The sequence below is a fragment of the Anguilla rostrata genome, chromosome 5 (assembly GCF_018555375.3).
Source record: "Anguilla rostrata isolate EN2019 chromosome 5, ASM1855537v3, whole genome shotgun sequence".
NCBI classification, from domain to species: Eukaryota; Metazoa; Chordata; class Actinopteri; order Anguilliformes; family Anguillidae; genus Anguilla; species Anguilla rostrata.
In genome coordinates this window covers 29941012-29963567 of record NC_057937.1, presented here as the reverse complement: position 1 = coordinate 29963567, position 22556 = coordinate 29941012, and the positions used below count along the sequence as shown (strand labels likewise).

Genomic DNA, 22556 nt, shown 5'->3' with positions numbered 1-22556 from the left:
GTAGCTTTCCTTACATTTTACATACACAATACACAATCTCTATTGATTTTTCAGATTTGCATATTTGTACATTTGTTCATCTTATGATTAATTGAGTTTGATGTCATACTAAAGTTCCAAGTTTAAACTCATGATGTCTGGAAGTTCATGTACTCAGGTTATTACTATTTTTTTGCAAACTAATACAAAACCAATACTTTAAAACAACTAATAGAGAAATCAGCTATAAATGTGGGCAATATTCTATAAAGTATTAACTATAAGCAGATACTGTGAATGTCCTGCTTGTAATATCAACCTGGGGTGTTCAACTGCTGCCATACTGCAGAACACTGCAAGGGGTTAACTCTTGAATGGACTGTTACATATACAGTGTTTACAGATTTTAGCAAGACCCTCTTTTTAATAATTTGCATGCCAACATGGTTATGGTGCATATGTGGGTCATGTTAGCCATCATAGTGGTGGCTCCTGCTGACAGGATGCTAAGCATAGATTTTAAGAACTATGCATAAGAAGACACTTTGGACAACAAAATGTCTTCTTATCAGAGATAATTAGCAATTTTTATATATTATCTACATTTCAAAATAAATTGTCACTATAGCACTTAATAGATCATACATTACTAGTAAGGATGGCCAGTGACCAGAAATGATATGTTTCTGCTTGGCTGTCGAGTTAATTTAGCAAAATGTTTTGTTGTAACTTAAAATAAATACAGATGTACCCACATGTCGACATTTTTGTAGTAGCATAGTACATTCACATTTACAAACACAAATTCATACCAAGAAACATACAATCATTTGCACTTTAGAAAAAAGAAGTGGGGAATAAATAAATGAACATAAAAATTTCAAATATTTAGGCCTATTAAATAGATATTGAATCTTACAAACATATCCAGACATGTTTTCCCCATGAATGTACTGTATGTCTGTGGGTCAAATAAAGATTAGCCAAATAAGTATAATAGTATAATATAACAGTATAATAGTGCATTTTATTCATGATGCGTTTTTTCACTCAACCAAAGCACTGGGTGCAAACTTTCAATGACCAAATTCTCTTCAGATGGCAAGATGAAAAAACACAAGGCCAAATTTCCTGAAATAATTTAGGAAACATTGGGAAGCAAGTTATGATTAATAACATATATACAGTGCTTTGTATGCGTGAGTAACTCGGCACTGTTCACGTTGAAAACGTATTTTTGTGGAGATGTACATACACAAAATTGAGTATTTATTTTCTACACAGCACCCCATGTGTTTTCCACAAGCCATGGCATGTTGATTAGCGACAAAGGCCGAAGTAGGAGGAGATACGTAAAAGCATAACTGGCAACATGTGATTTCGTGCGTCGCCTGGTTTTAAGTGACGTCACTATTTTTCGGTAATAGTGGAAAGCCTGCGTGCTAAATTTCTAAAATTAAATTATCAACATTGAAAGTAGGTCCTTTTCGGTTTTGCCTCTAGCCTTCCTATTTCCTGCTTGGGTCACATGATTGGATGTGCTTGGGTGTGCTGGCTTCGTTTGAAGAAGTCTTCCAATAAATCAGGTAGATATCGTTTGTTATCTCGCCTAAGTAGCTAACGTTAGCTATCTAACATTTGGAATGAGCGTGAGCTAACCAGCAATTAAATCAGCTAGCTAGCCAACTGGCAAGCTCGCAAAGGGATCGGAGTAAATGCCTACCAAGTTCAGCTTGCTTTCTAGGTACTAAAGAGGGATCTGGCTCCCGTCTGAACGGAACACTACCATCACAACAAATAGCTTGCTAAGTTTGAAAAGTACCTATTTAGCACCAGCTGAGCTAACCTTATGTAGCAAGCCAGCGAACGTTTGCTAAATAATGATGTTTACGTTCTAAATTAATGTTCGTAGCAGACAGCTAGATAGATCTAGCTACGTTAACTATAAACAGTCTGTATCTAGCCACAAAAGAGGTAGGCAGACTGTTAACTGGCGATTTTTGGGATTAACGAGTCATCAGTATTATTTACAATATCGTAATGCCCTTACCTACTTCAGAGTAACTTGCTACTCTAGTTAGCACTACTGGGTGTTAGGTACATTATGGGAGCTTGTTAGCTGTGCGCATAAGCTCTGGAAATACTTGTAGCTCCCAAAAGCGGAGACAACATTCGTTTATCTGACTTGCGTGGTTACGAAATCGAAGACTAAAAACAGGATACGTATAGCTAGCTACATAGGTAGGCTAACAAACCAGTGAGCAAAACAAATGAAATAATAATCTAAGTTGGGTAGCTCACATTAGCTGATGAACTAGCTAGTTTGTTGGGAGGGACGTCTTGAGAGAGAATAGCTTAGTTATGAGTTAGGTTACTGGCTAACTCATATGGTTATTCATAATAAATATCAACAAGTTTGCTAGCCAGCTAAATACCTGCGAGCTAGTTTGGTGGCTAACTAGCGTTAGCTTGTTAACTTCCGTTTTATGCTTCGACGGCTGGCTAAACCTAATTTAAGTCAACGTAAAATCGTCAAATTAAGTATTTCTTTTATTAATATATTATTATTTAATAGCCACATCAGTACGTTAACGTAACTTTGATGGTGTGCGTATAAGAAGGATGGCAAGCTAGATATCTAATTTTAATGAAAATCTACAACGGATTTTAACCTTAGCTAAGCAACGATGATGTTTAGCTGAGACGTAGGTCTAGGGAGGCACCCTATAGAATACCCTTTCTATTAAATTTAATTGCTAGCTAGCTAGCTACTTTATGAACATGAATCCATATCACACAGGGTGTCACTGTCAAAGCTACCGAACGAATTAGCCAATTTAAAATGAGGCATAGTCTAACTGGTATTGTATTTTATGTTAGCTATTGCTAATGCTTCAGAGAAAACTACAGTATTATGCTGTTCATATGAATCTTTATTAGCTTTTTCTTCATTTCTGCTTGTATAATAATTTGTACATGTATATCGTACAGTTTGTCTGTGAAATTGTCAAAGTGTGGTTGTTTAACTTATTTGTTTTTTATCTATGTATATGTGTATATGTATATATGATTCTACAGTTATGAGCCGTCTTCACTTGTGTTGAGGTGTACTTGCTTATCATGGTTGTTTAAAAATAGTTAGCCTGTCAGTGAGCCCTACTAAACTCATTACATTTCGGGTGGTTATATTTGGTCCTCTGTAATCCCATATATCATGAGTTTATATTGAAATGTGGTGAAATTCATCCTTCATATAGGCTATTGCCTGTCCTGATAGTTTATTATGCATAAGGTTCAATTAAAAACTCTTATGAAAGTAATGTGATGTGTAGTATCCAATTTAGCAAATTATGCTGCTTCTCATTGGCAACTCAAAACTTTGCATAACGGTTTTCGCAAAGGATGTAGTTAGGATATTCCAAAATTATTCAAGAGGAGAAGAAATATGCACTGTTATCGGTTATAATCTCTTTAGGCATTCCGACATGTGGCCAGAATTCCTGTTATTGAGGCTGCTTTTGGATAGACTGTTTTATCAGGTCTCTGCTTGATGATCACCGTTGGTTTTGGCAGTATCAAAATGTGCGGATTGTGGTCTGGAACCAAAGGTTTACACATTGATTTAGACTTTAGACATTGATTGTTAGATTTTTAAAGATGGAAGAAAAAACATACTTAAAATATGTAATACTAAAGGAGTTCTTTTAGGCCAATAACACTGTGTAAATGTTTTTTTTGCAAGCTGTTGGAGGGTTAAAAAATAATAATAAAAAGTAGTCACAAATCCCTTGATTCTCTATTTTGTTTCTCCACTTTGAAATCAACCTGACTGTAATGATATTCAGAATCTGCTTACTGTAACGTTTTATACGGTAATGATAATTATCTATGCATTTATGGTGATTCATTCAGGGAGGATTTCTTGACCTTCAGATTTAGCTATCTGTTTTCTTCAAGCTTTCCGGTGTCCGGACCTGAAGTGTTTTATTGCATCGCGGTCTGTAGATTTGGAGATGTGGAGACCTGCATGGGATTTTTCTGTTGGAAGATAATTTATTTTGACTAAACTTGATTGTTTTAGCAAGATTTGTGTGTCCTGGTTCACATTTCAGTCTCAACAGATAAAAATTGTTCACCAATTTATCTCACAGCAGGTATAGTGTGGGAAGCAGAAGCTTGACTTGTCATGTGCAACTTGTGCAGACAGATTGTGGGTGCCCAACTGAGTGAAAGTGCTTTTTTATGTGTGATAAGATGCATTCGTCCTGCCCCCTGTCCATTGGTGACGCTATGGCCAAGTCCAGATTAAGTACTGGACTGTTGAACCCATTCTCACACTGAAACGGTGCCTTTACTTGATGAGTCACCCGGCTGCCTTATACCTTTTTTATAATACGTTTTTTTTTTCAGATTTCATTCTTCTCCCTGTGTGGAATTCCCAGTTTATTTGCAAGGCAGTTTCGTCACTGCAATGTCCACAGGAGTTGTGGGACAGCACAGACAAACATGACCCTGTTCCAGAGCACACGATGCTAGCCGCTGCTTGTTTTCATGGTCCCATTCACCTGCTGAGCTTCTCAGTCACTGCACAAAAAAAGTAGTCTTCATCTGCAGTTGAAACAGACAGACTGCCGGCATGTGTTCAACCAGAGGAATTCACCCCCACTTTGCAATACGATGGAGAAATAAGCCAAATTATGCCTTCCCTTCCTGGACTTCGCTGCAGCTGATTATGCACTGATGTGCAGGTCAGCTGGTCACAGTTGGCATTTTTACATTCAGTATTTGATGCTAGATTGTGGGGTATGGCATGCACTAAGTCCTAATGTTGGCCATATTAGCCGATGGCAGCACCGCGAGAGCCTCAAGCCTGAGCCAAACACTAATGATGTCTTTTGATTCAACTGAAGTAGGCCTGCTGGCCTGATGAGACCATGATAAAAAGACATTGGGATTGGGACTGGACATAAGATTGTTGTTTCTGTTAAGGCTTTCTGAACCTCTGCCTGTCTATACTGTGCAGTGTGTAAATGTAATTTTCATCTTCATTGTAGTTGTCGAACAGTTTCAGTTCAAAATGAGATCGATTACTTAGCACAGTATTTTATTTACATTTTGGTACATGTTGTATGCATTCGTGTATTCACCCCATTTTGGTAAATATGGACACTCATGGGTATTTCTGCAAATGTTTCCGATGTTATAACTGATTTAACTTATTTGGCCTTTAATTAAATTCTCCAGAAAGTTGGCCCATTTGAAACCAACTATTTGCTATTGGTTAAGTTTCAAGCGCAGTCTACATTCTTTGCAGAATCTCTAAATACTTTGAAAAGGATTTTACATGCGAGAATCTAACTCTCAATAGCAGAAATAATTGAATTAGACGGGTTAATCGTTTTATTTGCTTTGCGTCCTAAAATATTCGTCAAAGGCTCATTGATTGAATACGTTTGGCTTGCCTCTTGCCATCAGTTATTTGTTGCCATAATTGAATAGCCTATATGCTGTACAGGAAGGTAATAAAAAGGACTATCCTATCAGAATCCACAAATGGTGTTCCTGACAGTGTAGTATAAAAGAACTGACCCATTATCAAGCTCCTTATTAATACTGATACTATTATTATACTAATAAGTATAAGCATTCTAGGAATAGCAGTCACACTTTCCATCAGTAAAAAAAAAAAATTCTGATTTAGACAAAGGCGAAGGCTCAGCACTACTACTGCTAAAAAATAAAATGTTTATAAAACGTTGCCTATATAAATAATTTGGAGGATAAAAATCAAACTTCACATAAGAGACTAGAAAGGAGACGCTAGTGAAAATAAGATTCATTGTTAGGAATTAATCTATCAACATCCCTTTTACCACTGGTTTTATCAATGATTGTTAACTGAAGGATTATAGCTATGATGAGAATAGCCCATTTATAAAGACAAGTCTTCTGTAAGTAATAAGTATACAATTTGATAGATATTAAAGTTTGATACATTTTGATTTCACTTTGAAAGTTAAAAAAATTTCAGTTACAAATATGGTAGTATTTTGAATGTTTATTGTAATTCATTTTCCATGATCACCATGTGCAACTGTTGGCATAACTGTGAACCTTATTTAACTCATGGTTTAATTACTTTTTATAAATGTCTATTAAATGTCTGCTTTTGTCAGCACACCTATTCTCTGTACAAAGGTAAATCACAGACTGATAAGTGGTACAGACATTAGACTCTGGGTTGTAGGGTTACTTTAGTTCAACAGCATTTGTTGAGTTAAATGTGTCATTCCCCTACATTGAGTTTATTTTCATGTCTGCAGCTAGCGATGTCGGTGGACTACTTTTACATTACATTTTAGGCATTTAGCTGAGGCTCTTTTCCAGAGTGACTTCTAATTAGTGCAAAAAGAAAAGGCCTCAATTCTTAAATCAACAATTAATGAGAGTGCAGTGGTCTGGCCATAGCACCCTGCTATAGGTAGTGCTTTTTACTAGAATTAACATGTTGAATGGAAGGTAAAGAGGGTTTTTTTCTGGGGGTAGGGAAAAAGGACATAGGATAGGCGATGTGGAGTAGCTGCAGCACTCTATTGTGCTGTTCTTTTTTGTTTTAATGTAGTAGACCCATTCCATACAGTCTACAGCTACATTGTAATAACATTTCTATTGTGAAGTTGATATATGGATATTTTTTATCCCTGGCAGAATCCATAGTGTGGAAAAAGCAGGTGTGAAGGGAACATTCCAGACATGGTTCTTATTATCTCCCGATGATGCTTAATCGTCCTGCTTCACTACGGGACTCTTTCAAAATAAACAGTTCAACATCTGCACATTTGTCATAACCAGTGTGATTCAAATCTTAAGGGCTAGCCTCCTTTCTCTTTAAACAAGTAAAGCAGAAGTTACAGTCGACTGTGTGTTTTAAAGAAGAGTACAAGTGTAAATGTGGCGTGGGTCACCAGGCAAGAAGTGATTGCAAAACCCTAAACCTATATTTGTGACATAAAGCAGTTTTGAGATGTAGACTTGGTAAAGCCTGTTTTTTTGATGGGGAGGATTGAAATGGAGCTGTTTAGAGAGTGGACATCTGTGGAATTAGGTTTTACCCCTCCTTTTCTGTGAGTGAGCTTGTTGATTTATTCTGGACTTTTCCCTCCACATCACTGGAAAGTGATTACTATTCTGAGTCATAAAAAATTCTGTTGCAACAAAGACAGAAGAGGATATGATGGATTCCCCACACCAATTCCTTAATTTGATATAAAAGTACCCTTTACGTTAAGTCTGTTGAAGACATGGAACAGAATGAAAATGCTTGTGATTATGGAAAGGAAAGAGTGGTTACCTTGGTGGATGGTAGTGCAGACTGTCGAACAGGAAGAGACTTGCAAAGGCCCTGCGGGTATATAAGTGGTGTGAATGACCTATAGTAACCTCTCTCATTTTCTCTCTCTCCCTCTCCCTCCCTTCCATCTCCCTCTTGTTCTCTCTGTGTTTCATCTTGTTTCCACAGGGCCAAGAGAGAGTTTGTTGTCCTCAGGAACTTGACACATTAAACTTTGAGGCAAACAAACCAAGGTACCGTTTCTGCCTGTGGTGGAACACTTCAGCGCTCAGTTCTCAGTATATTTTTTTCCTGGACGTTCTTGCCAATTTTTTCGGGGGACAGAAAGAGGGTAAAAAAACCCCTCCCTTATTTGTCTTCTACTGGCACTTTAGAAGAATCAAAACCCACAACTGGAATAATACAGAGGTATGTGTGAATAATTAGGCTATATCCTTTTGTTTTTGTGTTTTATGAACTGAGATGAGTCTTTTTGAAGCATATATTGTTTGTATGAATATATATTGCTTCACCAACAATCAAGACTTTTAAAGGCACATTTATTTTTCTGAAACATGGTCTTTTAGTGGTGGCTTAGTTAAAGCAAATTGTACAAAGGGGGAAATTTAATATTAATTGTGCTTTTTGGGACATTATTAGATTATGTACTATCAACTGGTGCCTTTTCCATCTGTGAATTGTGCTCCTAAACTATTGAAAATCCAAAAGTATCATCGCTTTCTCTCATATCTAGGGGCAGACGGTCTGTGTAGCATTGGCAAACATGAAATACCAGTGCTTTAACACATTTTAATATTTCTTGGATGTTGTTGTATGTCACTTTGAACCTACCAGATTTGTTTCACATGCTATATAGTGATGTATTCACGAAGAAGGCTCTTATACACCGACTGCGTCATCTGGCGTATTAAAATGAATACTTTTCAGGGTACATTAAAAAGCGGTGGCCACTAATGCACCATTAAAAACACCTAGGGCTGTTCTCGGAAATGATCAGTGGATCTCTTTACAAGTATCCCGCAGGCCTAAAACGCGTTTCTAATTGGAGGTTGCAGTTAATGTTGCATCTTTTGGAAAATTTAGTAAAAAACGAGGACAGCATGCATACAGTGCAACCCATTTGTTGGCATATCAGATGTAGAAATAACGTGGACCTAGTGATGAAAACTGTTTGGATGGATTCACTTTTGTTCAGATGTTTAACTCTTGTGTGTATAATATTAATGCACCCTATTTCGAGGAATTCTGGCTGAATGAAAACATGTAATATTCATGGATGTTGTAATGCCATGCAACTGTTAATTTCTCCAATTTTCATTCCGAAAATGAGCTAAAAGATGCCATGTTGGTTCAAAACATATGTATCCTCTTGCGTAGCTTACCCCAATATCTTGCAGGCTCTCATAAAATGCTTAGCTGAACAAGATTTCGTGAAAGTGTTCTTCAACATGTCAATTAGAAAGGTTATGGAGTTAGATTGCTGCCAAAATGTTATAAATGCATAGAATGCGATTAGCAAAAGTACAGTGCAGTTCAAAGCAGGTTTCATGAATGTCGAATGCAGTTCACAAATGGAGCTTGATTAACAAAAATAAATAAATGAAATAAATGATTTGTGAACATAGATTGTGATAGGCAAATGTGTTGTCAAATGTGCAGATGGATGACTTGAATAAATATGATTAGCAAAATTTGCATATCAGCATTTAATACATTTGTGACTTCCATTATGGGCATTCAGTTGTGGGCCATTTGATTTTTTGTTTTTGCATGTCCTCACTGCCAAAACTCACAAATGTATTGCTCATAGTGGTGGTCACAAATGTGAGACCCAAGGTCCACATAAACATGCGACTTTCTTCCTAATGTACAAGAGCAGTCTGTTGTGAGCAGATTGAGACAGCCACATGGATACATCCACCCAGCAGTCACTCGCGTTCATTATGGCCTAGTATCAGGTGATCAATAGTGTGGTTATGAGCTTGTCTACAATGACACTGCAGATAGAGTATTCTAAAAGCTCCTAACAATCCTTTTTAGATGACATATTGGCAATGGCCAAGGTTACTACTTCATTTACAGAAGTAGGAATAAAAGCTTCCTATAGAAAATAACTTGTGTGGAACATGGCTGACCCTTGAGGTGGTGCCACACTGTCTTGCTTGCTAGTTTCCTAACTTGACAGGACAATTGGCTATCTAGCTAGAGAGCCACAATGAAAGCCTACAGTACATTATAGATATTAAGTGAGTGAGTTTGAAATGGAATGGCTTGGTGTTTAAACTGATAGCTACCTAGCTATGTTTTATTATTTGATTTAGCAAGCTATATGGTTGAAAATTGATTTGGCTTGTTTGCTATCTAGCTATTTTAGCAGTGGATTGAATAAGTTAGAGAGACTAGAGACAAAGCTATATAGCTGCACATTGACTAGATGGGCCAGTTCCATTTTTTTGCGTTGAAAATGTATTAAACTGGTGACTTGCTCAGTTACTTGCTGACTTATAAAAATGATACTCGGTTTATCTGCCCCATATTGTGGGTTCAATGCATTTTCAATCTTGCAAGCTATAAAAAGTAGCTATCTAATTCGCTTGCTGTCCTTTTTCCCTTTTTTATTAGTGTGTTTTTCTATTAGAAGCTATTATTTCACTAACACCTGGTAATGAAGTGGGTTACTTGTCCTTTGGAGACTCGATCCTAACTTCAAACCCACAATTGGGCTTTGGGTGCTTTTCAACTTTTTTGGGCCATTTTTCAGATGGTAGACCTTTTATTGTTGTTGAGGTAGTCACATTAGTGACACAATAATGACACTTCATTACATGATCATTTTATTTGCAAACCCTGTTCTGTGTATTTACAGCATTTTGGAAGTTACCTAACACCATAAAGTAATTTCTGCTGACACAAGCATTGCCTGCTTGAACCGTATGAAAGTCCCTAAATGACCTTTAATTAAGAAGTAAAGCTGCTGAGGGTGTGAACATCTCCCAGCCTGGGCGTGTAAAACTTCCCAAAGATACAGTTAAAATTGTGCAGAGGAAGGGAGTTGGAAAAGAATGCAAATTGCCGAACATCAAAAACTGTGCAGAAATTGTCTTTATTAATGTGCGGGTTTATCATAGAGTAACGTAGCGATGTGATCTGCTAAATCACGCAATGATGTGAGTGAAAGTATTTGTTGCAAAAGCTTTGTTGGCAGAAGCAACGTTTTTATTCATTGGAATAAGTAGGCAAGCCAACTGTATTATATATCATACTATATGCAGCATCACATTTTTGTTCGTTCGGTAGAAATAACCTTCTGAAGAACTGGTGAGAGATTGTTCGGCTGTACAGAGCCACTCGTACTGTATTTTGTTCAACTCTTGTACAAGAGGTGTTTTAGGGTTTCAGTACTGATATCATCTTAAAACATCCCTGTAATTCATGAATACATTTTCTGTAATACATGAATCACATGCTGTTCTTACAAGTGGGTTGCAGTCTATTTAAAAGTGAACCCTTGGGAATATATTATCTTGGCTTTGCCAAGCACACTTTGAATCACTGACCCTTGCAAGTCAACCAAACATTTTTCTTGAGTTTTATAGTCTCAGATGGCTTTAAGTTTGTGTTCTCTTGTGGAAAGAGGTGATGTACACTGATCTGCATTACACAGATGTGAAAAGGACAAAGTGAATCTAAGTCTCTCATACCTGTAATTACAGGGAATCTGATGATAACTGTGACAGAACCTCATTAAAGCCTATTTATGGTGTGTTGTGAAAAGTCTGTCCAAACATGCTATGTTCCTTTACCCTCTCCCAACCCTGGCAAAGGGTTACTTTGACAGGTGTCATTGATTTAGAGTAGAGCAATCACGCTCGCCTTATGAAACCTGGAAAATGCAGCCAGTTGGTGCTCTCCCTCTCTGGGAGATGTTTCGACCAATTATGAGCTTCCCTGCAGGGTTGTTGGCCACAGTTGACACTGGTACACTCAGGATTAGGTACCAGTGAATTAAATTAAAACTTAAATGTGGTAAAAAAAAAAAAAAAAAAAACAGCTTTCCACTGGAAATGATTTCAACCTGTTGCCATAGGGAAGGATGGAATATGTTTGTAATTAAATAAGTACTGGCACAAAAAGAGAATTTTGTGTGTAAAAGAGATTTTACCTGGTATAGCTACACAAACAAGAAACTGTGTCAGGCTAGGGTGCAAACCTAGTCAGTGCAGGAAATCATAAACATAACTTATGTACTGTTAACATGGTCTAGCATTTCTAAGCAACACTAAGCGATAGCCTAGTTCATAACCGCAAATATTTTGTCTTGTAGGAGTTGGTTACAAGTACTATTCCACTGACAGTATTTCTAATCTTAACCTTGTATTTTAGTCATCCAGACTTGTTCACTGAGGAAAAAATATAAAAGTCTAACAAGTCGGTGAATTAATTTCTTGAACATTTCAGTATAATGATTTGCCGATCAACTGATCTTTACCTTCTCAGCATTCCTTGGTTTCCAGTACAGAAAACTGAGTAAAATACACTACATTTCCAAAGTATGTGGACACCCCCTCTAATGAGTGGTTTTGGCTATTTCAGACACATCCATTGCTAATAGGTGCATAAAATCAAGCATACAGTCATGAAATCTCCATTGACAAACATTGGCAATAGAATGGGTTGTACTGAAAAACTCAGTGACCTTCAATGTGGCACTGTTCTAGGATGCCACCTTTCCAAGAAGTCAATTTGTCACATTTCTGCCCTGAGCTGCCCCAGTCAACTGTAAGTGCTGTTATGTGTGAAATGAAAACTTATAGGAGCAACAAGTGCTCAGCCGCGAAGTGGTAGGTCACTGAAGCTCACAGAAGGGTATCGTGGAGTCCTGAAGCGTGTAATGCATAAAAATCATCTGTTCTTGATTGCGACACTCATTACAGAGTTCCAAACTACCTCTGGAAACAACGTCAGCACAAGAACTGCTCATGAAGAGCTTTATGAAATGTGTTTCTGTGGCTTAGCAGCCGTACACAAGCCTAAGATCACCATGTGCAATGCCAAATGTAGGCTGGAGTGGCGTAAAGCACACCACCATTGGACTCTGGTGCAATGGAAACGCGTTCTCTGGAGTGATGAATCATGCTGAATTATATGGCAGTCTGGTGGATGAATCTGGGTTTGGCAGTATGACAACTGTACTGCCCCAAATAGTGCCAACTGTAAAGTTTGGTGTTGTAGGAACAAGGGTCTGGGGCTGTTTTTCATGGTTTGGGCTAGGCTCTTTAGTTCCAGTGAAGGGAAATCTTAATGCTATAGCATGCAATGACATTCTAGAGAATTGTGCGCTTTCAACTTTGTGGCAACAGTTTCCGGAAGGACCTCTCCTGTTTCAGCATGACAGTGCCCCCATGCACAAAGCAATGTCCATAAAGAAATGGTTTGATGAGTTTGTTGGGGAAGAACTTGACTAGCCTGCATGGAGCCCTGACATCTACCCCATCAAACACCTGAATGAATTGGAATGTTGACTGTGAGCCAAGCTTAATCGCCTAATCCGTGCCCAACCTCAATAATGCTCTTGTGGCTGAATGGTAGCAAATCCCTGCAGCCATGTTCCAAAATCTAATGGAAAGCCTTCCCAGAAGAGTGGACGCTGTTATAGCAGCCAAGGGGGGGGGGTCTAACTCCATATTAAAGATGAGATGTTCAATGGGTGTGGACACCTGAACATCACATAAGGGTGTGATGTTCAGGTGTCCACATGCGTTTGGGAATGTAGTGTATCTACCTGTTCAAACTTGAATATGGGAAAATGCTGTACAATTTGAGTTGGTGCATTTGCTAGCTTTTGGAATGGATATTTCAGTTAATTGGCTGCTTTCTCTATTTTTACCTCAAAAGGGAACACTATCGGGCCTCAGCTTTTAGCAGACCTGCCAACTACTCAGAATGGGTTTGGAGAGTAACAATGACCAGAGGTCAGCATGGTCCTTGAAAAATGAAGCCAGACTTGGGTGTACTAATTACGGTACATGTAGATGAAGGATCCTGATTAATGACCAACGATTATAGTATGCGTCCACTGAAGTCCAATGAATCAAAAGCTTTGCCTCAGCAGTTATAAACAGGCTAGTCAGTCTGAACCTTTGGACTCCCACCACAGCGCAGAGTGATGCCCTAGACTAATGTGGTGCCAAGCCTCTCAGTTCTGTATGCGTGATACCTGCAGAACAGGAGCGATTGTGTAAAAAGGACAGAGACCTTATTGCTCTTGGCTGATGAAGGCATTTGGTCTGCTGAGAAGGTTGCGACTGTGTGACACAACTGTAGCCTGATGTTAGATGTGAAAGTTGTTTTTGGAGTCTTAAGCCCTGGAAGGCTTTATAGGCCAGATGGACAGTGAGTAAATTGTGTACTTGCTTTGCTTTTATAAAGGATTGTATGGGACGAAGGGTTCTGACCCCTTTAAGATCAGATTGGACACTGACATTTTAACAGTGTAAAATCCAGTGTTTTTTTCTGGGCCTTCTAAATGGGCTGTTCAGGGGTCGAGAGACCCTCAGATCATTGGTGTTTCGGTAGGCTGCCACTGTAGCCATACTACTAGTGAGCTAGCAATGACCAAAGTGCCTGGAAATGGTCCTTCGAACCTGTTGCTGAGCAATAATATCATAACACATGGTCAGGCTCCCAGGCTGCTGTAACCTCACTCAGTATAATGGAATAAAGCAATGCAGAAGATGTGTGATTAAAGGGGAACTGAAATACTCATATTGAAAGGGAAATATGCTTTACGACAAAATCAGGATACCGTGAGAAAGTGTAAGTGGAAATTGTAAGTTTGCTGGAAATTACTGGTAAATGGCTGGACAGCCAGGTTTAATAGTAAAAGCCTTAGAAAGCTGTTGACCGCTGTATATGACTTCTGAATTCTTTTGTATAAAATAAGTGCTGTCGTCTGTGCTAGTGTGGCACTAGTGTTCCATAATGTTTAATTTTACATGCAATGAGTGGGATTTAGATGTTCCAAATGCAATTGTTGACTTAATTAGGCACTTTTATATACGTAGCTAATTGCATACGTAAGTGAAATGATGCATGTAAAACATTTCGATTTTTTCGGCATAAGTGGAAGTTATTACTTCTACCACAGGGCGCATTTGGGCCAGCGATTATTTAAAACATCTTGATAGGACTTACGGTAGCATGCAAGGTATATATGAACACATCACTTAAATTAATAAATGGTTTTGGAGGAATAAAATTTAATTTTGTGTATCTAACAAGGAATGTGAACTAGTAGATTGCAGCAGGCCTTGCTTTTAATGCTGGCATAATCGATCAAGAAAAATTCAGCTGCTGGGGATTTACCCAGTCTGTGCCAGCACTGGCCAGACTGTAAGAAGCTTACTACATTTCTAGTTCAGCATTGTTCAAAATCAAGCCTGCTTTTGGTGGATCTGTTCATCTGTAAATCTGTTGCATTATATTTGCTGTGGAAATCGTACTTTATCACAGACCTGGGAAGTAAATATACGGTATACAACAATCACTATAAAAATGTTGGTCTCTTAGCCCCTCACTGGCTTAACATTTTCATTTAAGGCTCAGCGAAACAATTTCTGGTTCTGCTTTTGCTGTTTGAAAAATAATGGAAAAGGTCATATTTGATTTTCTGTGTGCTGAAATCCACAGATTCTTTAAAGCCCTAAATAGGAACCAGTTTAACCTCAGGTGGATTTTTTGTTGTTTCCTTGCATTTTTTAAAGAGAATATGATATTGAAATTTGAAATAGAAATACACATTCTACGTAGTGTCTTAATTCTTACGAATATGATTAAATTAATTAAAATTTATATCTAGCAGAAATGAAACTGAATGTTTAAAATGTTCCTTATGTTTTATTTTAAAGTACTGATAACTTTGAAGTTGAGTTTGAAGGGAAGTAATGCTTTTAAACTGAAACGATCCCATAGTATAGTGAAGACATCCACAGATGATCACAGATTAGTGATTTAAGTAAGGCATCATAAACTCAATGAATCATTTCAGCTTAATAATTAAGTGATTGGTCTGACCTGATCAAAATGCAGACCTATCACCGAAGATCATTTTGGTTTTAATTTTGGTTATTCTTGGATGAAGCAATATGCAAAATTATAGGAGTCATACAGCCGTGAATGATCTCGGTGTTCTCAGTAAGAGGATTTTATCTGGAGTTTCCAGTTTCTTGTAAGACTGTACAGAAGTGTCTGGTTTTGTTACAAGTTTGGCAGAGCAAATATATTAATCTGCGTAGCTGCAGTATTAATGCAGCTGTAGTAAGCTCTGGATGTGAAATCATTATTACGCTATAAATTAAGAATTGAAAATTGTATTTGTATTGTGGTGTTATTTTAAAGTATGTTACATTTGCATCCTGGCTAGATGTAACATGTAACTCTTTTGTTGTTTGCAAAGATCTTCCTTTTCTGTACTGCCAGGCTGTCTGCAGTGGGGGAAAAAGGACTTGTTTTGCATAATAAAAGCCATAATTTGTGGATGGAGAAACCAAGATACAGTTTACTTCATGTACAGTTTTTGCACTTTTAATATCTGGAATCCATATCCAGTTGTCTACCATTCAACTAAAGGAAGGACAAGCCGGTTTTGAACTTGGCAAGTTTGGGAATAGTTCAGGCTAGATTAATCGAGTGTTTTGGTTGTTTTGCTGACCTCTGGGATATCAATGGTTAAACTATAAGGAAGTCCTACTGCTGAGGGGACCCGTGTTTGTGTGCTCCACCCTGGGTTGTAGCCTACTCCCGGGCCCCTTTGTACATGTAGCATTTTCCCACTTGTCAGCAAGAGCAAGGTGAAAAAGAAGAAGGAAACCTTTGACGCCCTGCTGAACGTGGAGGTTTCTGCTCCCAAAAAGTCTGCAGATCATCACTTTCACTACCGCTGGACTGGGAGGCATGACCCCACCCAGCTGTCCACGTGCCACCTGAGCCCACTCTGTTGGCCCTACTCTTTTTGATGCATTGGTTAGCTAAAGAGAATATCTTCATAGCTATGTTGACACAGAACAGAGATAGTACAATGTATGAGGCTGAAGATTATATACTTTAGCAACAGAAATGTTACAAAGCGAGTGTATATATTGACACATTTCTTGAGGGACCATCATGGTTGCTATGAGGCTATTGTCAGTGAAGTGGCTTTGTTGACATGCTATACAGAAGATGTTCCAATAAAGAGATGATTAAAAATAAATAAAACTGTGATATGATGTTTCTGGACTGATGTGTGGTGAGTATTCTGGCAAAAATGCATTTACAGTTCAAAATTATGTACTGCTAATAGTGATAATGTAAGGTAAAAATGGTGTTCTAAGGAATAGTAGACCCTAAGAATCCAAGGTATGTCTGTATGTCTGATATTTTCCAGGTGGATTGAGCCTTCTGAATGACGTGATCTGATTTAAAGTGAAAACTGTACTAATACCAGGACAGTAACTTAGAACTTAGTACATTATAGTGGGTCCCAGGGTTTAACTGAAGGGGGATCAATTACAGAATCTATTGTATAATCTGGAATATACAACATAATATACAATATACAGTCACAGCGAGGGGGTAATGTGGAAGGGGATTATTCACAGAAGCCGAAATGGACAAAAGAAAAGGGCAAGATTGAAACTTTGCATGGAACATTCAGAAGAGAGGGGAAAGAACATGATTGCTAAATGATGACTGTGATTGCTGGTCATGTAGAAAAGGCAGGAACCTCAGGGGACAGTCAGAAACACTGGAGACGAGAGGACAGAGGCAGGCAGAGTAGACCGACAAAACGGGGTACGGAACGATCACGGGTAGGAGAGTAAAACTGAAATTTTGTGATTAATCTCACTAGATTCTCACACATTTCATTGCCTGGTATGTGAAATTATCTTGCACTTGTCCACTGACTTTCATCTCTTTATATCACTTTATATTTGCTTGGCTGTAAAGCCTTACTGATGCGTGTGCCAGAAATCTAAAGCTGTTGGGTAACAAAGTGACAATTTCCTTCATATAGTGATGTTTGTACATGCAGAGGATCACCTTAAAATTAATGCTGCGTCTCTCATTTTGTCTTGGGTTCACCAGGGTGAAGATTGATTTCGTTATGACAAGCTGCTGGGCAGAAGATGTCCGCATTGTCTGCGACTAATATCACTGATGTTGGTCATGGTAAGAATTTCCATTGCTGGTGTTAACCGGAGTGCGTTTGGCATCCAGTACTATTGCAGGACCAGCCTTAGAAAATCCAGTTACTGGCAAAATAATTTGACTTTAAGGGTGACCTTTGTGCAAACTATGCCTAAATTGGTTATTTGCATTGTATTTGTATTTTATCATTTTATGATGAAAAGTTTTCTTAAAATTTAGAACGCACAATTTAGGGGTATGCAAAGGCACATCTTTTAAGTAGTATTCATTCCTAGTGTTGATATAGTCTCCAGTTGATATAAAGTCTCATTATTTCACATTATTTCATGTTTGATTAAATAAATCTGACATTTGCATCTGCTGCAGTCTGCAAGCGTCCTGTGTTCTGTCCAGTCGTGACCAGTGTCATAAAGGCTTTCAGTGTGATGTGAGGTATTATTCAGCACCGCATACAGACAGCCTTTATTTCACAGCTGTGTGGGTTGCTTGGTATGTTTTCAGTAGACTCAATCCCCACACTTCAGCGCAGTGTTCAAAGGTCAACATATTTTCTATCAATGAGTATCAGTCCAATGTCAGCTGTTAGATGAAGCAGCTTGTCTTTTGTTTGGCGGTGTCCTTTGCAGAAGGCTATTTAACAAATACAACAAAATTGGCAATCGGAGCATTGAGGTTTTCAGTTGGAGCAGAGATCTGAAATTTCATCAGTACCTCCATGTCTTAAGGGAATAATTTCACTTGTATAAGCACCAGTATGTGTTCAGTGCACTATTCGATTCTGGTCTACTAAAATTAAAAAATAATTTTAAAATGTGTTTCCGTCATATCAAAGACAGTGTACACAATGGACATTGAGAGGGGGCACAGGAATAGTGTCATGTCCATTTTCAGACCTAACCAGTCTAGTATGGCAGAACTTTCTGTGAAGGGGTTTATGGGAGATGTGGTCCAGAGTTTGTCGAACACACCTCAAAATGTCAGGCTCTGGACTGCATCATGCTCTGGACTTTCATTGCGTTTCTAACTTTTTAAATCCCCACCAACTGGCTCAGAAACAAAAGTGCTGCTTAGAATACTTTTGTAAATGAAAATGTGGTAAATCCAAGTTGAGTGCTGTTCTGTTAAGCTGTTTTAAGTAAACTACTGCAATGTTAGCCGATTTCAGATCTAATCAGACCTTCTAAAAACACTTTCATTGCTGCTAAAAAATTGAATATTCATCTACACAGGGCATAGGATATTACATATAACAGTTTGCATGCATATCCCTTGTTCAGTCACAGTGACTCTCATAACCTTCACTTGCTAGCTCCAGTCATTCATAGACTACAAAGTGAAAGAAAATACCATATCCTTATGAATTATGTAATTGCTATAAAGAACAAAAGTCAGGAGAAAAATTGCATGACAGAAAAAAATAGCTTTCTATCATACCACTTTCTTAACAGTATGATTTTAATGATTGCTGTTCTACGTTTTCTCGTTGGATGCAATTTACTTAATTAGTAAACCTGTAGGTTTCCCCATTTTCATTAGCCTGCTTTTAATTTGATTAATTAGCCATGATTTTCTTATGTTCTGTTCACATTTCTGTGATGTTGTCTGCCACTTGCCACCAACAGTTGTTTACCATCTGGTGTGACAAATAAAATTAGGCATACATCCTTACTTATTATCAAATCATTTCTTTTTACGGTTTCTGATGTGAATTTTGAGGTGGAAAAAGCCAGATGATTGCTTGTGGATACCTTTAGAACCAGTAAACAGCTTGGATTTAAACCTCTTGGATATAGGCTTCTTGATTTGTTAGTGTCACCTCCAGTAAATTACATAAATTGCATTTCTGCTTTCAATTTTTCTTTTTAACAAGACATACTTTCAAACCTGACCATGGCAGTTTTCTTTCAATCAAACAAGGTTTTACAATTTAAAGGTAATATTTATTTACGATCAAGGATGAGACATTATTATCCACCCTTTGAGATGTCCTGGGTGGAAATTATGAAAATATTATATGGTATATTATCTAAATATTGAAAGTATTTACTTTGAAAATAGGGAAAATTGGGCAATTTGACCATATTTGGGAGTAAGTGTGAAAAACTTTGGTTGATGTTGAAAATGAAGGAGAGGGCTAATAGAAGTCAATAATTTCTTATTTGGCTGATTTCAGGGGTTCTGCCACTAAGAGAAAATAAGAAATAATCTATACAATGACCTTTATTATTTTTACTATACAATGTTTAATTAGATTATTAGATTAGAATTTATTAAACATGTTGTATCTGTTGTGTTATGTATATATATTTATTTATTTCTCTATTGATAAATCTTGTCATACAGAGTATTGATAATTTGAATTTAAACACCTCAATAAAAATGAATTGTACAAAAAAAACAAGGTTTTAATAAAAGTTTCTTTGGTAATGGTAGGCCTTTGTCTGGGGGTTCACAAATCCAGTTCTCAGGGGCTGGTGTGTACTTGTTTTTGCTACATGCAATTATTAATGGTCCAAGCACCACAGTTCCTGGAACCCTCTTATTTTTCTTAGGATTGTTGTTGTTGTTTTTGTTGTTGCTATTCTCCTCTTTACACTCAAATAAATTTTAGTTGTAAAGAGCGATGCTTACCAAATTTTGTAGGCTTGTAAACTCATGCCACGGTTAAAATATTATAGTGATTACCCACCTGGTGGCGCTATCTTGCACATTTAAAAACAAATCACATTCAGCCACCCAGGCTCCTCAACCTCTTCGGTACATAGGTCCCTCTCATGAGGAAGACATACATACTGGGGTTTGGGAGGTATTACAGTAGGGATGTACAGTATAGCTGAAGTGACAACTGGAGTGACTTCTGCTAGCTGTCTATTCTCCTAGCCTAGGGTCATTACAGAAACCAATCTTTGTAATTCTGTCCCTTGATGGATATGCTCCTCAGGATTGTTGAGAGGGATGGTGTGGCATGCGAGTGTAACTTGGGGATATTGTCTGTGCATTTTACTGGGCATGGACCAGGTTGTTGTTAATAATGTTTCCAAGGAGATAGGAGGCTGACGTTGACGCGCTGCTAGTCCTAATGCCATTTGTGGATGCTCGTTTTATAATGTTGTTGTTGCCGGAAGGATTTGTGTGGTTTCATTTTGAAATTTGTTTGTGTAGCTTTTCCAGCTGGTGGCTGTTTGAAGCAGGTATCTCTGGCATTGTTTTCACAGGAAGTTTTCCATTCCCTATCCTGTAAGATCCTTGTCTGGTAATCCTGCTGCCAGGGGCAGCTTTTATTAGGCGTCGAAGCACCACAGGTGCTGGAACACTATTGGGATTGTTCTGATTTTTATTTTTTATTGGTCTGCCATAATAGTGTTAGCTTAGAAAAAAACTGTACATCATAGAGCAACAAAATTTGGCAGATTGGTTCCCATTCCCACCTGCTACTAAAATGAGAAATATTACCCAGATTGAACAGATGGTGACGTAGTATGTAGAAAGTTAATTTTAAACTTTTTTTTTGGGCTGTAACATAACAAATTTGCCTCAAGAAACCCTAAGACCACCATATTGTGCATTTAGCCATTTTTTATTTTTTGAAAAACATTTGAAATGCTTTTACTCCAACAAAAATTGACCGATTTGCACGAAATTGAATATTTTGGTTCATCACACTACATGCCTTTTTCAAGTTATTTTTTTTGCATTTATTTAGCACAAATGCTGATAATTCCAAAATCATTTGACATGAAGTTATGAAACTTGGTATGTACGTTGACAGTTAGATCAAGACTTAAGGTTTAGCCCAATCCAACCACATGCTGGTGCTATGGAGATACAACTATAAATAGTATTTAAAAATTCATTGAAAATAACTGTTCCTTTGCAGAGATTTCAGTCTTGCTACAATGACAAAAGCCCTAATTTGGAACATAGTACTGTGTCTATTGGGTCAACGCCATCTTGAATTGGCTGCCACTCTAGAACTCTAGTGCCACCAACAGGCCAAATTGGGTGCTAGATTTTTGCCTGTAAATTTTTGAAGCATTTTGCCTAGTCATAATTCTTTTTTCTCTGTGATTCTAAGGTCCTGCTGAGTTGAATCATCGTCAATTTCTGAATTTGATTTTCTGCCATTTATTTTTTATTTAAAAAAAAAAAAAAAAAAAAAAACATGTTTTAGAATACTCCTCCTAGACTGCTGAATGAATTGCCACAAAATTTGGTATATTAAAAGATAGTTGTTAGATCAACAATATGGCTGTGGTAAGTCAATAATTTGGGCATGGCTTATCACAAAAATGCTAATAACCTCCGAAGCACCTTGATGTAAATTGATGAAATTTGGTAGCTATATTGCTACTTGATTCATGAACCCACCTCCTTAAGTATTGGCTCAGTTGAATTATATGATGGCGCTTTAGAACACAGTATTTTTTTTATTAATAAATTCATTAAAATCACTGTTGCCTTTTAAACATTTAAAACTTACTTTAGTGATAAATTTCCTCATCTGGAACATATATCTGTACCTTATGTGTTGCCGCGGTGCCACCATCTGAATGATGTCTTCTTCTATGAGGCAATTTTTGTTATTTGACACTTTGATGTGACATAAAATTTTAATGAACACATTTTCTTCAGATGATGAAATGAAAAAACACAGGGCCAAGTTACTTTAATTTTGGAAACATTGGATAGCATTGCTTTGGAATAGAGCTTGTTTAATTTGTGTGAGTTAAGAGCCAATATTGTTTATGGTAACTTGGCCTTCTATTTATACTTATGCTTTTAATGGCAGGCCTAGATTTAGCAAGTTTTAATAAATTATAGACAGTGCTTGTGTGTAACTTGGCATTTTTGTACGTTGAAAATATGTTTTTGTTCAGATATAATTTATTTTTGTACTGTGTTTGCTATGAGTTAGGCCTACTGATAATGATGCTTATAAACGTATGAGAGGGACATGCGTACACATACATGCATACATGCAAACACATTCTAGCTCAAAGAAACACAGACATGGATTCAGCCATTTGATGATAAACAC

General features: G+C 37.5%; 1 protein-coding gene across 11 annotated transcripts in view; it reads left to right on the top strand.

The window, feature by feature from the left end:
• The first annotated feature begins 1359 nt into the window (after positions 1 to 1359).
• nr1h3 (nuclear receptor subfamily 1, group H, member 3) overlaps positions 1360 to 22556 on the top strand; it is a 40555-nt gene continuing 19358 nt past the window's right edge. The window contains exons 1-4 of one of the 11 annotated variants that reach the window (XM_064335757.1): positions 1371 to 1565; positions 4390 to 4727; positions 7499 to 7738; positions 17456 to 17539. In XM_064335757.1, the coding sequence (XP_064191827.1) occupies positions 17497 to 17539 (43 nt within the window). In that variant the 5' untranslated portion in view covers positions 1371 to 1565; positions 4390 to 4727; positions 7499 to 7738; positions 17456 to 17496. Of the gene's footprint in view, positions 1566 to 1602; positions 1724 to 4389; positions 4728 to 7498; positions 7739 to 15741; positions 16617 to 17080; positions 17243 to 17455; positions 17540 to 22556 lie in introns of those variants that run through there. The other 10 variants (XM_064335753.1, XM_064335758.1, XM_064335760.1 and 7 more) reach the window with 10 other exon arrangements.